The sequence below is a fragment of the Mustela nigripes genome, chromosome 16, assembly GCF_022355385.1.
Source record: "Mustela nigripes isolate SB6536 chromosome 16, MUSNIG.SB6536, whole genome shotgun sequence".
Classification (NCBI taxonomy): domain Eukaryota; kingdom Metazoa; phylum Chordata; class Mammalia; order Carnivora; family Mustelidae; genus Mustela; species Mustela nigripes.
Genome location: NC_081572.1, coordinates 56,147,805 through 56,163,023, shown reverse-complemented (window position 1 = coordinate 56,163,023; position 15,219 = coordinate 56,147,805). Strand labels below are relative to the sequence as shown.

The 15,219-nt window shown below is 55.1% G+C and overlaps 1 protein-coding gene across 2 annotated transcripts in view; it reads right to left on the bottom strand.

Annotated features, from left to right (window-relative positions):
• Positions 1–15,219, bottom strand: part of GAS7 (growth arrest specific 7) — a 199,242-nt gene that overhangs the window by 6,277 nt on the left and 177,746 nt on the right. For both annotated transcript variants that reach the window (XM_059380257.1, XM_059380258.1), the window contains exons 9-13: positions 12,492–12,570; positions 6,951–7,079; positions 6,479–6,602; positions 2,287–2,366; positions 569–667 (exon numbers count right to left, since the gene is read on the bottom strand). In XM_059380257.1, the coding sequence (XP_059236240.1) occupies positions 569–667; positions 2,287–2,366; positions 6,479–6,602; positions 6,951–7,079; positions 12,492–12,570 (511 nt within the window). The remainder of the gene's footprint in view (positions 1–568; positions 668–2,286; positions 2,367–6,478; positions 6,603–6,950; positions 7,080–12,491; positions 12,571–15,219) is intronic.

The following is a 15,219-nucleotide window of genomic DNA, read 5'->3' as shown; positions in this document are numbered from 1 at the left end:
GAAGGGGTCACAGTCAGAGCCTGCGGCCATGCCAGGGACAGCAAAGACCCCTGCAAGGTTCGGCGGTGCACAGGGGTGTGAGAGCGGAGAACCCCGGGGCTCTCGTCCCCACACTGCGTCTCGTTCACTGCACTCTGCCTTGGGCCCGAGGGCCTGCATGACTAGGCAGGGGGCCCCAGGGCTCCAGGTCCGGGACCACCCCCTCCACCTGTCCCCACCTGAACATCCCAGAACAGGGCCGATGGAACCTTAGCTTCAGGGAATTGGAACGTTTCTGGATTATTTATTTATTTTTTGGCAAGAAATTTGCCAGGGGAGGCGATAAGGTCTCAGCTCTTTTAACTGTCACGGCCTTCTCTGTCCTTGGGCTGACAGCTGACGTGTGGGATGACCGGCGCAGGTGCCCAGGATGGTCCGTGAGCCCATCCCACGGGCCCATGCACCTGCCACCCCCCACCGTCAGGACAGAGGCATTTGGAGGGGCTGCTAGCCCGCCCCTGCCCGGCGCCCCTCCCCCACCCCTTCCCGCAGGGGTCCTGCTGGTCTTGGCCCTGAACAGGCGACTCACACTTTGGTTGAACATGTCCGTCTCGTGCCTCAGCTGTGTATACTGACACAGGTGCTGCCGGATCATCTCCACCCTCTCCACCTCCAGCCGCTCCAGCTCCTGCCCGGCGTGGCGGGGAGGGGAGAGACGGGACACACCCCTGAGCCTGAGCCCACAACGTGGGGGACCCTCCCCCCACGCAGGTCCCAGCCTACCCTAGCCACACAGCACAAGTCACGGCCTGCTTCAAACAGGTGTCAGGGGACCCTTGGGGGCTAAACTCACCCAGCATCCAGGGGGCGGGGGGAGGGGAGATGCAGCAGCTGTGGTTTCCCTGACTCCTGCTCTGCGGGATGCAGTGGGTGCTAAGAGCTTCGTGTGCATTACTTAACTGTCTTCTGTCATTTTAAGAGAGAGCCTGTGATCTGTGACATCACTTGCCCAAAGCCCAGGGCATTATGGGAGGAGCGGGGTTCGAACCAGGGTCTGGATTCTGCCATAGGGCAGCCCTGGCCCCGGTTCCCCGTCAGGCTGGACACGAGTCACATGTAGAGATTCTGTGTCTCGGACTCTTGGGGCTTTGTCCCTGGGCCTCTGCTTTCTCTCCTCTGTCCGGTTCAAGCGCAGACTAGAGACCAGGCCAGGGGACGTGGGGGTGGGGGAGGCAGGTGGGCGAGGAGTCAGACGGCCACGGTCAAATGGAAGAGAGAGGTTTTGTCCTTCGGTTTCTAGATGGTTCTGCATCTTTGGAATTTAGGGGATCAGGCTGCTATTCTGTGCACAAGTAGGTCACTGCCCAGGTGATTAACTGGGAAGAAGGGTAAAGCGCGGGGCTTAATTAGGAGATTAACCAGGAGGAAGACTAGGTCATGGTCCCTGGGGGAGGCCTCTCATCTGCTCCGGGGGGCGGACACCTGGGCACGCAGAGAGTTAGTCTGTCCTGTGCCGGATGGACGAGGCTGGCTTTGGGCAGTGGACGATGCAGTGGACTTGGCCCAAGGGCCAAGCACACTTTGTCGTCCAGCCCAACAGAAGCGCACTGAGGATGAGATACTGTCCCTTCATAAGAAATACTCGGGAGGTGCCCGGAGCAGGGGGGCGCTGCCCAGTCAGTTCTGACTCCTGGTTTCGGCTCAGGTCTAGATCTCAGAATTGTGGGACTGAGCCCCAGGTCGGGCTCTGCACTCAGGATGGAGTCTGCTTGAGATCCCCCCCACAACTGCCTCTCCCCACCGTGCGCTCTCTCTCTCTCTAAAATAAACACATCTTTAAAAAAATACTCAGGAAGACAAAAAAGGGGGTCTGATGCCTATTCCCTGCACTCCTTGATCAGAGGCCTCCACTCCCATTCCTTCTAAACAGCTATCCCAATCTCACTCCGTATGTGTCTTCTGTCTAGGACGGGCAACCCTGCCGGGGGTGGGTAGGGTCACGCTTTTCCTATAACTTGACTATTTGTCCTAAAGGCTCCACCGTATGTTTGGCTGAAGGCATCCTTGGTCAACTCTGACCCCTCCAGGGATAGCCCAAGAAGAGTAATAAGACCCAACCCCTGCCTGTGGTCACACAACTGGAAGTGCCAAAGCAGGATCTGAATCCACAGACCGGCCCAGAGTCAAGATCTTGACCTTAGTGATGGAGAGGATCTAATGGGCACTTCTGTGGCCACCTCTGCCCCATCCCACGCCCGCCAGCATTCCCCCTGGGGTTGACAAGCTCTCACATCTCTGTTCACTCACCAACGTGGTGGTCACCATCTCTTCAAACCACTTGGACTGGGCTTGGTTGTAGAGGTCCACGCAGCGCATGAGGTCATCCCCTGGAAAAGATCATTAAGCCACCATCACCCTCTGTCCTGTCCTCACCATAGCTGCCCTGCCCCATCCATGCCCCAAGCCTTCTCCTCTCCCTGAGTCACGGAGGCCACCGGGAAGTGGAGGAAGGGGAAAGAGAGTAAAGGAAAGGGGAAACCCCTGGATCATGAGTGTCCATCTGAGCGTGACCCCAGATACCAAGAATTCAGGATGAAGTGTGAAGTGTATGTGTGTGGGGTGGGGAATGCTCCTAGGAACCCCCAATCCTATCATGAACCCAAGAAATCCTTCCCTCTCTAAAGATGGCACTTTCATCTGGCACTGGAGAGTCTTTCTCAGTTAAAACATGTTACAAGCAACTTAGAAGGAGTTAAGCATTAAAGAAGAGTCTGGAAGTTGCACACGTGTGTGTACGTGTGCCGGAACGTAATTCCAAAACACAAAACAATGCGTCTGACGGTCTGCGGCTCATTCACACACACACACAGGTATGCTACGCGCCAGGCCCGGGCGGTGGCCACTTTGGGCGACAGGGGATGCGGGGGAGGGAGTGAGCTCTTCCCACCACATTTAATTTCACAAAAGAGAGATGTGAAACCCACTGAACTCTTCAGTCTTGCCGGCTGGTCCACTATTTTCCAGAAGGCAAGGCAGGTACACGTGAAACATCTTGTAATGAGGAAGAAAACAAACCGTACAACAGGTGCAAGTGTGACCGCCACGTGCCAGCCCCAAGAACCTTGGTTTTCTGATTGTCACGGGGTTCCAGAGACGGGGAGGAATCCCAGTCTGTGTTCTCAATGGGCAAAACTCTGGAGCCAGCCCCAAGCTAACCGATTCGCTCTAAACCTAGTAATTGCCGCGGATTCAAAGTTCTACCTCTAACCACATCCCTTGGGGCTCACGTGTATCCTGAAATGGAAGTGAAAGAAATCAGGGAGACGTACGTCGACATGACCCAGGGCCCAGCTCAGAAGCCTCCTCCGACGAACCACCCCGCTCGCTGAGAGATGAGCCTGAGGAACAGAACCCAACCAAGGGGTCCTGATCCATCGCCAGTGAATGGGTCCCTAACCTCAAAAAGGACTGACTTGGAGAGAAGAGAGTACATACGTCACTGCAAACACACTCCCACCAGGAGCCCAGGAGCCCGGGCCTGACCAACAGTGGCGAGGGGCGGTCAGCATGTCCCTCTACAAACCTACAATACTCAAACCCCCACTGCCCTCTTCGTCGACCCTGATCTTGAGAACATGCTTTGGAATCGGGTAGCTGTAGGAGATGGTGTCTTCTGTCTATGAAGCCAGCCCGAGGGTACCCTTTGGAACAGAAGGAATTAGGGTCACGGCTTCTGGACCCGGAATATCTGGGCTGTCCTACCAGCTCCACTGTCTGGTAGCTGTGCGATCGCGGACATGTCAGTTACCCTGCCTACGTGCCTCAGGCTCACCACCTACACAATGGGAGAGCAGCGGTATGTCCACGGAGTGACAGGAAGATTAAGAAGTCGCGACATGTCTAGTGTTTGCAACGGACGCCGGCGGAGTTGGCACAAGAGGAACACGAGCTATGGTGACGGCAATGATGACCAAACGCAATCCAGCCCCGCCAGGACCCAGAGGTGTGCCCTTCCAGAGGCTTCGGGAAAGAGGACGGAGGAGAGGAAAGGGAGGGACGGAGGCAGGGAAAAAGAGCGGGCGTCTTCCCGGTGACGGGCCATCCAGGAACGTGGGGACAAGCAGTGTCTTTGGAAGAAGAGATGGTGGGATTCTGGGTCCCAGTGCTCCAGGACCGTCACCATCTGTGAAGGGTACAGAAATACCCCCCGCCCCCGCAGGAAGACTGGGGGCTTGGACGTGGACGCCCTGAGGCAGAGGGCCTGGCGCCCGGCGCACAGATAGGGTTTTGGAAAGGTAGAATTTTTCACAGTGAGATCCAAGGACAAGGATGGGTCACTTCTGTCACAGCGTCACTCCCAACTGTAGAGCTGAGACACCGTGTTACCTGATTAACCCACAACAACCCGAGACACAAACAGCAAAACCAGAAACCTTTACTGCTAGGCAGGGTCCTGGCCGGCGGAAATGTAACATTCTTCTGAACTTGGCTGACATGTTCTAGAAAGCGCAAAAGGCGAGATTATGGAGAATGTGAGAGAAATGAAAATAAGAAGCTAATTACTGAGACTAGGAGAAGGACAGCAAAATACCTAGGGTACGAGAGAAATGAAAACATACCAAAAAAATCAAGACTTGAGGACCAAGGCCAAAAGCAGTGGTGTGAGTTCAAAGAAACACCCGGCGGCTCAAATATGCACGCGTTTACTTCTTAAACCTGGAGCCAAAGAAAAAATGCGATCGGAAATATATATATATTGAAAAAGTTCTTTCTAAATCACAAAACCCAGAACTCATAATAAGAGGAAAAGACCGTTCTACCAAAAATTTTGAGAAGAAAACAAGCCAGGGCAGGGTGGGGAGGGCAGGGAGAGAAAAGAAAGAAATATAAAGAAAAAAAAAAGATAAATGGCAACCTTGGAAAAATATTTGCAATTCAAACCACAGGAGGTTAATTTTCCTGACCCATCATTCACCATTGTCAATCAATCCGTCAGAATCAAAGAAACACAGAAGAGGACGGAAGTTCATCAGTTCGGTTCACAGAAAAAAGTCACAGATGACACAGAGAAGTCGATTTTCGAAAAGCTCAAATTCACTCAAAAAGGAACGTACATCGCCAACAAAACAGTGGTTCTCACCAGACAGCTAGGATGGCGGAGTCTGGTCTCACGCAGTGCGGACCAGAGCTTAGGGGACGGGCATCCCTTACACGCCCACAGTGGACATCCCTCTCCAGAAAGCAGTTTGGAACCAGCCACATAAACAAACCCAACGCTCTGACCCGGAAACTCACATCCACGCTCTCTACCTGCACGGACCGAGACTCACAGACACGCAGCTACAGTGACAACATCGTTAAACACCCACCGACCATCTCAAAGTCCTAGAAGAGTCCATCAGGGGAATCATGGAAAAAAAAAAATTGGGGGTCTGGTCTCAGCGTACGTGGACATCATTCGACCACTGAGAAAGTCTTACGTACGGGATCAGATGGGTAAATAAATGTACAAGTGACAGAAGCTATCTCGGTAAAAATATAAGTTCAGGACATAGACGAGCAGCTGATCTAATGAGTCTACATTTAAATATTAAGAAAACGTTTTTTAAGAATTCAGGCATGAGGAAGTGTTGATGGTGATTATCCCCTAATGGATAAGATTTTATATTAAGTCCTGGTTACCTTTTTTATTTTTGGCCAAGCGGCGACCTAATTTTATTTTTAAAATAATGAAATAAGTTGAACGAATTGAAATAGACTCTCCCCGTCCCGGGTCTGCCTTCCCAATCCCCGGTTAAGTATATTACGCCTTCTATTTCTGGATCCGGTTATCGCCACCAGGTTAAGATCTTTGTCCATCAAATGTCGAGTCTACACTACACCGCTCTGTGACTATTCCTGCACCACCGTGTCGTCCCGTCCAGACGGCGGCTGCTCCGTCCTATAATGAGTTTAACCGTGCCAGATCACCAGAAACTCAGGTGAGAAGGGAGACCATCTGATCCGAACCCTAATGACAGCACGCGCTTTAATCCCAGAAAGCCATAAACAGCATTGTCCTGGCGTCAACTTGGACGTTCTGAAGAAATACGTACTAAGTCTTTCTTTTTTTTTTTAACTGGTTCTAACGGGTCATCCATCCCTTCCTTGTGCATCGGCTAATTTTTACCACAAGGTGGAAGCAGAAGTCAACTCACTGGGGGGGAAATCTTTGCAGGAGACTCTGAAATCCGGTTCTTTTGTGGGACAAAATGTCAGACTCTGTGGCAGGGGCAGGAGTCCCCCTGATCACCACTGGGCAGCCCTGGAGCCTCACTTGCTGGGTGGACAGGAGGCCTGAGTTCTGGGTACGGGGAGGAGTTTCTCCACCTCCTGAGCTCCAGGGCAGCTCCCACACCAGTAGGGCCTGGACACAGAGCTGCAGCCCCCCCCCACTTCCTGCGCCTCCGAGGCCCCGGGGGAGGGGTGGAGAGGCAGGGCTGCCCGCGGCCACACTCACCAGCCTGTGTGGACTTCCTCCGTGCCTTCTTGATGTCCTCCTCCGTCTTGTTGCTCAGCTTGATCTCCAGCTGCTGGGTCTTCATCTCCAGGTCTCTCTGCCGCTCCGTGAGGGCCTTCCGGGCCTGGGGTCGGACGACACAGGGAAGCTGGCATATGGGGCTCCAAGCCGGGATGGCCCCGCAGGTTCCACAGCCCAGCCTCCCCTTTGCTGGGAAAGGGTCCTCTCTTCTCCCCGTGTTCGTGGGCATTTTACCCCGGCAGTGCCGAGCAGATGATGGCACCCGCCACCCCATTCTGGGGCCAGAGGGGCCCTTCCAGGGCCGCAGCGGGCAGGGGCTGGACGTGCCCCCCGTCCCACACCCCACCCCGAAGCTGGAGGCTAGCACACCCCCCCATCCCCACCCCCACCCCCAACCCAGCACCTGGGGACAAAGGCCTCTGCCAGCAGGCCCGGCCCCCCAGGCTCCCACCTTCTCCACCGCGGCATAGCGGCTGGCCAGCTGCTTGCGGAGGTCGGCGATGTGGTGGTCACACTTCTTCATGTCCTTCTTGAAGTTCTCTCGGAAGTTCATCAGGGGTTTCTCCACCTCGCTGTGCAGCTGTTGAGGACAGTTTTTTGGGGGGGGGGGGCACGCTCAGGACCCCGGGGCATCAGCGGCGTGGGAGGGAAGGTGCAAGGAACCACGCGGCAGGTCTCGGGTTGGGGGGTCGTCTTAGCTGGCAAGACCCCAGGATTCACACCAACGGACGGAGGGCCTCGTGTCTAAGCCTCTCTGAGCCCTTTGCCGGCGGCCTCCTGCCTCCTCCAGGCACCCACGGCTTCTCATGGGACTTTGCTCAGGTCCTGAGCGGACGCTGCTTACTTTCCAAACTGGGATTTTTTCTGGGGGCAGAAGCCAAGCCACCATCTCCTCATCCCCAAGCACAGAGCACAGTGACGGCCACGTGCGGGCCATTTAATGAGATGAGCTCGGTCAGTTCTGTTTGCTCAACGTCTGCCACGGGCCAGGTGCCTGAGGCGACAAGGATGGTCCGGACACGGCTCAGAACTCTAGGAAGCCGTGGTGGGAACCTCGCCCAAGGCCGGGAGGAACTCACTTCTCCAGACCACATGGAGACAGGTGTGCCTTCCCTCGCGGCAGAGGGAGCCGGCCTCCTACTCCTGAGAGCCAGAGAGGGGCTGGTGTTCAGGCACTTTCTCTTCTCCCTATTCCACTCCCTTCGTAAGGAGACCTTTTCCCGATCAGTGTGGACCTGCTGCGGTCAGAGCCGAGGGAGCAGCCCAGAGCCCAGGCGACAGGCTCTCATACTCAGCCTCCCAGAACCCCCCCCAACTAGCCCCCTGGAGTCCCCAACTCAGCTCCCGGAGCTCAGCATTCCAGAGCCCTCTGACTCAGATTTCCAGAGCACCTCGGCTCAGATTCCTAGAGTGCCTCGGCTCAGCCTCCCGGAGGCCCCCGACTTGTCCTCCTATGGCCTTCTTCCAGCTTTGCAGGGTCCCTCGCCCTGCATCTGTCCCTGAAGCACCTCTGGGAGACTCAGCTGAACTTCCCTGAACACAGGACCTCCCAACACGGGTTCTACTGCTTCTCTCTCTTCCTCCTCACCAGACTCTTGCCACACACTCCCTTTTTCTCCAGAGCCCCCAGGACTTCCGTGTTTGTAGCCCTAAACCACCAAACACATGTGACTGTGAGTTCCGAGAGGGCAGAGACCTGTGGGCTTTGTCCCGCTGTGTCCACAGCGTCCGGCTGGAGCTGGCGCGGGGTGGGTGCCCCTTTACTACCTGGGAGAATGACACAATCTTCAGTGCCTGATGCCTGAGAGAGAAGTGGATGCCTTTGTTGATGACCTTCAAAGGCTAACAAAGCACAAGCCAACCAAACACCGTGCCCCCCATGTAAATGCCTCATTTTTCTGAGCCCCCAGAAGTGGCCTTGCCTAGGAAGATAGCCCCACCTGCTGGCAGCCTGCAGGACATTACACACTTGGGAGCTGCCCAGGACACACAGTCACTTTCCCTTATAGATCAGGTATTGGCGAAGAAGTGGCTTCACTTAGTTGCTGTGGACACCTGCTCTTGATTTTTTTTTTGGCGGGGGGGACTGATGAGAGTGAACTCAGCCTGTTGATTTGGTAACTCGGAGGTCGCTTTCCAAGGGCCTAGGAAGTGAATTGATTTCCAGAATTCCATGTGCCCAAGAGTTACCCAGAAGGACAACAGGATTCCTGGGTCCCAGCCCCAGGTCCTGTGGTCTGGGGAAGGGCCCCAGAACCTGCCAATACACCAAAATGTGTCCCCCGGATTCCAAACTGACTTTCTGGAAACGTAATGCCACTTGTGGTCACAGGCATGTCATTCCATAGACAGAAACCCATGGATTCTCCTATATTTTTAAGTGTGCTTTCAAAAGACTATTTGTTTCTTTAAGAACGCTGGCTGGGTGTCCATCCCTACTTGTTCCTTACGTCTGAGGACCTTAGTCTGCCCAGGGCCAGAAGGCCTTCCCGGACGCTTGCCCTCATGACCTCCTGAGCTGGCCTGAGAGTTGGGAAATCAGCTTAGTGGGGAGTGTAGGGTCAGGACTGGCTTTTGGATTAGAAAGAGAGCACCGGAGTGCATCTTAGGCAGAAGGACAAGGGCGGCTTCGGGAAGCATCTGTCTTGGCGACGCACGTGTATGTGTATCTGTATATGGCTATCTGGGCGAGGGCGCCTGCATGTTCTGGCTGCCCGTGGGAAATGTGTGACTGGGGGTCCCAGTCAAGTGTGCTTCAAGCCACTGATTTGGTCCAAAATCTTCATTTCACACATTAAAAAAAAAAAGAAAAAAGGAAAAAGGAAGCCAAGAGATGCTAAGACTTGCCCCAGGTCCCAAAGCTTGTTAGGGAAAGCCCCAACATAGAACCCAACATCTCTTGACTCCCACTGTTCCCCTAAAATGTCCCGTCGGCATGTATGGTTTCTCCTGCCGGATTAGACTTCTCTTCCATCAGAAAGAATTTTCCCATTTTCCCTTCCTCGGCTGAAGCCAGGTATCACTTCCTTTGTATATGGCAATCTTGTTTTGTTAGGAGCTTTGTTGCCAGGAGCAGTGGCTGGAACCGGGAGAGAAGCACCGCCTGAAAGACGGCCCTGATGAAACTGCAGTTCTTAAATGAGCACTCACCCGCCCCCCACCCCAAAGCGGAACACTCCGAGCGGAATTTCAACGAGCCCTCTGGTAGCAGATGCTAAAATGGGTTTTGGGCATATTGGAGCCCTATGATCGATAGCAGAGGGATAAACCCTCAGAGCCCCTTTGCCTTCAAGGAACCATGGTCCTCCCACGGGGCTGCTGTCTGGTTCCTTAAGGCCACCAACACTGATGGACAGGCTGGGGGCAGCAGACGTCTCATCGGACATCTGGTTTCCAGGAACATTGGTCCCAAGTCCCCCTCCCCACCCCCCATCGGCAGCATGTTGAAGTCCCCTGTGCCTTCAATGCCACCGGTCTGCCCAGAGAGAAGGTCCGGGGTGGGGGCAAGTGGCTGATGGACTAAGTCTCGCCCTTTGCTTCCCCCGGAGCAGAGCTGGAGGCTCTGTGACCACGAGCCTTGATGGAGTTTCTCTGCCCCGCTCATTTGTGATATGCAGACGCTGACTGGCAAGACGGTGGAAAAAACCAAGGCCAAGGAGTGATTCCCTGCACAGAACCTTCTAGAACGCTTACCCACTGGGATACTCTTGATACAACAAACGTGTATTTTGGCCTTTGTCCCCGGCTCCCAGACAGAACTCCTGAAAGCGCTGTAACTCTCCTGAGCGGTTGGGGGGCAAGGGGCATCTTTTGTGCTAGTATCTGGTCTCTGACCCTGGTCTCTGAGACAGAACTCCTAAATCCCTTGGCTTTTCCTGGATGAGAGAAGCATCGTTTGTTCTAATGAAGTGACCATGGTGGTCTCCCAGAGAGCTTCAGGATGGGGGCTGGGTCACCGGAAAGCCCAAGCCACAATTAGAAGCTTCAAACTTCCCACCCCTCCTCCAACCCCTGGGGAGGGAAGGGGACCAGGAGGTGGAGTTAATAAGCGATTATCCCCACGGGATAAAAATTCTACAAAAATCTATAAATCATCGGTTTGAGAGCTTTGAGGTTGGTGAGTGGGTCAAGTCCATGGGGACAGAAGTTCCTAAGCTCAGGGCTCCTCCGGACCTCACCCTGCGCACCCTGTCACCTGGCTGTTCATCTGTATCTTTCATGATGTCCTTTAATACAGAATAAACCAGTAACCTAAGTACAGGTCTCCCTGAGTTCCGGGGGCCATTCGGCAAATTATCAAATGTGCAGAGGGTGTTGTGGGAGGCCCTGATGCACAGCTACATCAGACACAAGTGTGGGTCACTTCAGAATCCAGTACTCGCAACGGACACCCTGTGGGACGGAGCCGCTCCCCACCGGGATCTGAGCTGGAGAGCATTTTGTCACCTGCTGAGCATCTGGAAACCTTTAAGACGGGAGGGTCCTGCTGATGAACACCGGGTACGCCAGGGTTCCTGGGGACCCAGCAGGTAACCTTGTCGAGGCTGGATTCAGCTCTCCTGCACACAGGCAGCCTCCCCGGGCCATCTCCCCCAGCAGCGGAGATCCCCCTGGGGTCGGGATTCGAGAAGGGAGGCCTGAAGCACTTCCCTATCAGCAGCTTGAAAATAACTACTTTGTGCAAGACAAGATAAAAGACGCCTCATTCGACTGGTAAAAATTTCCCGCCAAGGGCTCCGTGGCTGGGTTAGGGTGCCACTGTGAGCCCAGAAAGTCTCACTCATGGCTGAGTCATGGGCCAACCCAATCTCGGGGAGCTAACATCTTTCCGAAGCAGGGGGCTTCTAAAGCACTGTTTTCTCCTCACCCCCCAGACCTTTATAAAGCCCCTTCGTGGGTCCCAATCATGTGAGCCCTTCATTGTGCCCGCTCTGTGCAGGGGAACCATCACCGGACAGGGTGGTGAGACGTATACAAAGCCGGAGTCCTGTCCTCCAACAGCGCACTTCTCATGGGGACCTCAAAGCCCAGAATGGTGATTCTTTTGAGGAAAGCTCTGGAGAACAGATGGAACCATGAACGCAGAGTGTGGGAGTCAGGGAGGAGCAGCCAGACGCTTTTGGGAGATGCTACCTTCCTACAGTAGTAAAGGAGGCAGCATGCCCTCCAATTTAAAAACAGGGGCTCAGAATTTAAGTGCTTTGCCCAAGCACCTTGTCAGGCTGCTGTGTCTGACTGGGGATGGTGGAAAGAGCGTGAACCCCAGGAAGCAAAGGTCCCCGAGAATGGTGCTACCCTAAAGGGGTCTTTCTTCCTTTAAAAGGCGACCATGCTCGTGGTCGCCCCATCAGTCATTCACACTTTAGTGTGAATTATTTCCTTTAGACACTGGGTTTATTTTTCCCCCTGAAGAGTAGATGAGAGCCTGAGATGGAATTTGGTGATGCAGAGTGAACAGGAGAGAAACCCCACTGTCCTCAAGGTCACAAACAAAACCAGCAGATTTTCCCTGGGGCACAGTCTAGTAGTCTCTCCTGACAGCATTAAGAAACAGAACATCCCAGCAAAGGAGAGTGAGGGTCCCCTGAGGGACTGAGGGGTACCCACCCTCATCTCACAGAGCTGAATGCTAAACTTGGAGGAATTTTCTGAGCTGGTTGCTAAAGATGGCCAGCATTAAAATTCAATGGTCTACACTTAGCAAATTATATTAAAAACAAAGGTAATAAGTACTTATAACTACTAACCCTTATCAACCTTTTACGACTCTCCAAGATGCTGATGGACATTTATGCCTCCTGATGCTACCGTCTGGGGACAGTGGGTACCCCTGGCTGATGGTTGCTTTTGTGCCTCTGGTTCCCCGCACCAGAAATCCACACCATGGACCACGGAAAGGGGCCAGCAGGACACACCGGAGAGACCACGACGAGCCCCTCAGCAGTACATGGCTGCACACAACCAACCCAGAGAGGCCGCGGGGCCACCTTACCTTGGCGGAGAACTTGAGATGGACTTCCGCCTCATCCGCGAGGCTCTTCTTCACCTGGGCCCACGCTTCTCCCAGGGACCTACAACACGAGGGAGAACAGCAGACTCGGATCAGAGATCTCAGCACCCCCTGAGGGGCGGACAGCGGATCTCCATGTGAGCCATCCCAAACCGAGCTGAGGGGCAGGTGCTGGCAGAGGCTGGGGAAACATCTGGAACCTCAGAGAAGCTGGGGAGAAGCAAGAGGAAGATGGGGTACAGCCGCAGGCGGGGGCCCTGGACACCTGCATGTTATTGTCCCTGTGTCTTCCCGGGGCCCACCCCTGGCTCCTAGATGGACAGTGCAAACGCTTGTTGGTCTACCCAGGAAGAAGGCCAGCCATCTTTTCAGGGAGAAGCCGTCTGCAAACAAAAGGTGCCACCATGCAGGGGTGCCTGGGTGGCTCAGTTGTTTAAGTGTCTGGTTTTGGCTCAGGTTGTGATCCTGGGGTCCTGGGGTCCCGGGATGGAGTCCTGTGCCAGGCTCTCTGCTCAGATAGGAGCCTGCTTCTCCCTCTCCCTCTGCCATTCCCCTCCTGGCCCCCACCTGTGCTCTCTGGCTCTTTCTATCTGTCAAATAAATAAATAAAATCTTAAAAAAAAAAAAAAAAAGTGCCACAACAGCCCTGCCTGCGGATAAGCCTCCAGTGGCCAGACTTCCAAGGGGGAGGGGAGACAGACCCCCAGGCTGCCTCTCACAGACACCCACGCAGCAGGAAAGGCCGTTCATCCTCCTCCACAGAGGCGGGGCCCCTGCCAGTCCTGAATCTGGGCTGGGAGCTCTGGTACTGCCCACACCTTCCCGGAGGAAGACAGAGTCCTGAAAGCTAATCACTTTCTACTCCAAGGAGACGTCTCAGACAGAAGCGATCTCCCGAAATTCCCAAGGCTTTCACAAGCGGCCCTGGTGCCCTTCACTACTTGGAACGCTTGAGCCTTGCTGGACTTCCAGCAATACCCATGGGTCCTGGCTCCAGACCTCCTCCCCCAGCCAGTAAACCCAGGCTGACCCTGCAGGTGCCTCCATTTCATCAAAAAGCCACTTGCCCCCCGAGAATCCATAAAACGTGAGTGGGGTGGCAAAGCTGATGTAAAAAGGCAGCATGGGCCTCCAGCGGGGCCACCAGCAGCTGAGAACTGCCCAACAGAACAAAACGAGTCTCTGTGGCCACTGTCCCAGCCTGTCTGGTTGTGGTGCTGGCTCATGGGAAAGGACTGCACAATTCTTTCTAGGAGTCTGGCAGCAGAGAAAGGTCCCCTGGGGTGGTCCTGGCTGGGGATCCCTGGGGAGCTCATTGGAGAGTGGGAGTGAGGAATGGGGTGCTCCAAGCTGGTTTGCAAGGGCCTGAGCTCCTGGAAGCGGGGCGGCTTGGCTCCTCCCCCGATTTGGCAGATGGGTGGGTGAGGAAGGAGGGGGAAGAAGGGGGAAGGAACAGGGGGAAGGAACAGTCGTGGGGGTCATGCAGATAGGACAGGATGCCGGGTCCAGAGGCAGACACCCAGATACAGGCAAGTTACGTGTAACAAAGGGGCCAAGCAGCTCCGTGAGGGACGGAGGATGGTCTCAGCAAATGGGCAGAGACAACTGTATATCCACAGGGCAAAAAAGAGAACTCTCGACCCTCACCCGATGCCCTGCACATGGATTATGTCAAGAGGGATCACAGACCTAGAGCGAGAGCTGGGCGCCATGCAAAAGCAGGCCTGGGAGGAATGGGAACTCGAAAGAAGGCGGACAGAGAGGGTCCGTCCCTGCAGCCGAGCTACCCAGGAGCCTACAAGGGAGAGCTCAGAAGCCAGAAGGGCCTTGGGTGGTCCGGAATCTGAGCCTACTGTCAGCAGGGTCACCTGCCCCAGGACTGCCTTAGGGGCCTTAGAATGTCATCTGGGTGAGGCTGTGGGGAAGGGGGAGGCCCAGTGTCAGGCTCTGGCCAAGGTCCTGGCCCCGCCCCCAGGCTGGGCATTCACAGGTGGGTGGGCAGGCACTGCTGCAAACGCCCAGAGCTCCGCCAGCCACCTGTCCCCCCCCAACCCCAGAATTCCAGGCCCCCTGGAATTCAGGAGGAAAAAAAAAAAGCAATTTAGAGATTCTCTCACTTGAAGACAGATTTTTTTTCATCTCGTGAGAGGTTAATGAAAGAAATAAAACCTGACATAAATTTCCGTCGCAATGCAGTCCGAGGCCTGCCCAACGGAAACGCACGCTCCTGTCACCGTTAACAACGAGAAAAGACCCAAATCCCATTTCCTTCCCACACAGGCAAGAAAGACAGGAGACGGAATCCATCACCAGTGCACACACCCTGCGGAATCGGACCGGGCGCAGCGCCCGATGCCCGCCCCTCCCCCACCAGCATCTTCCTGGACTGCCCCAGGGTTCTGGGCTCCGGCACCCCGCTCTTGTCCAAAGCTCTGTGTCAGTGCCAAACGGCACGGCTGCACATTGTGGGCGGGGGACCCCACGCGTTCACCCCCCCCCAACCCCCCCCCCCAGGAGGCGCATGGGCTTGCAGCCATGACGGCAAAGTATGCGTTCGTGACCGTGTTGCAGGGGCATGGCGTGCATGCAAGCGAGCGGGCGTGTGCTGCACGGCCCGTGTGTGTAAGGGCATGTGTGTGCACGGCGTGGCGGCACAGGCCTGGTGCGTGCAGCTGGGAGCATATGCTGAGCCCGCTGGCAGGTTGCAGTG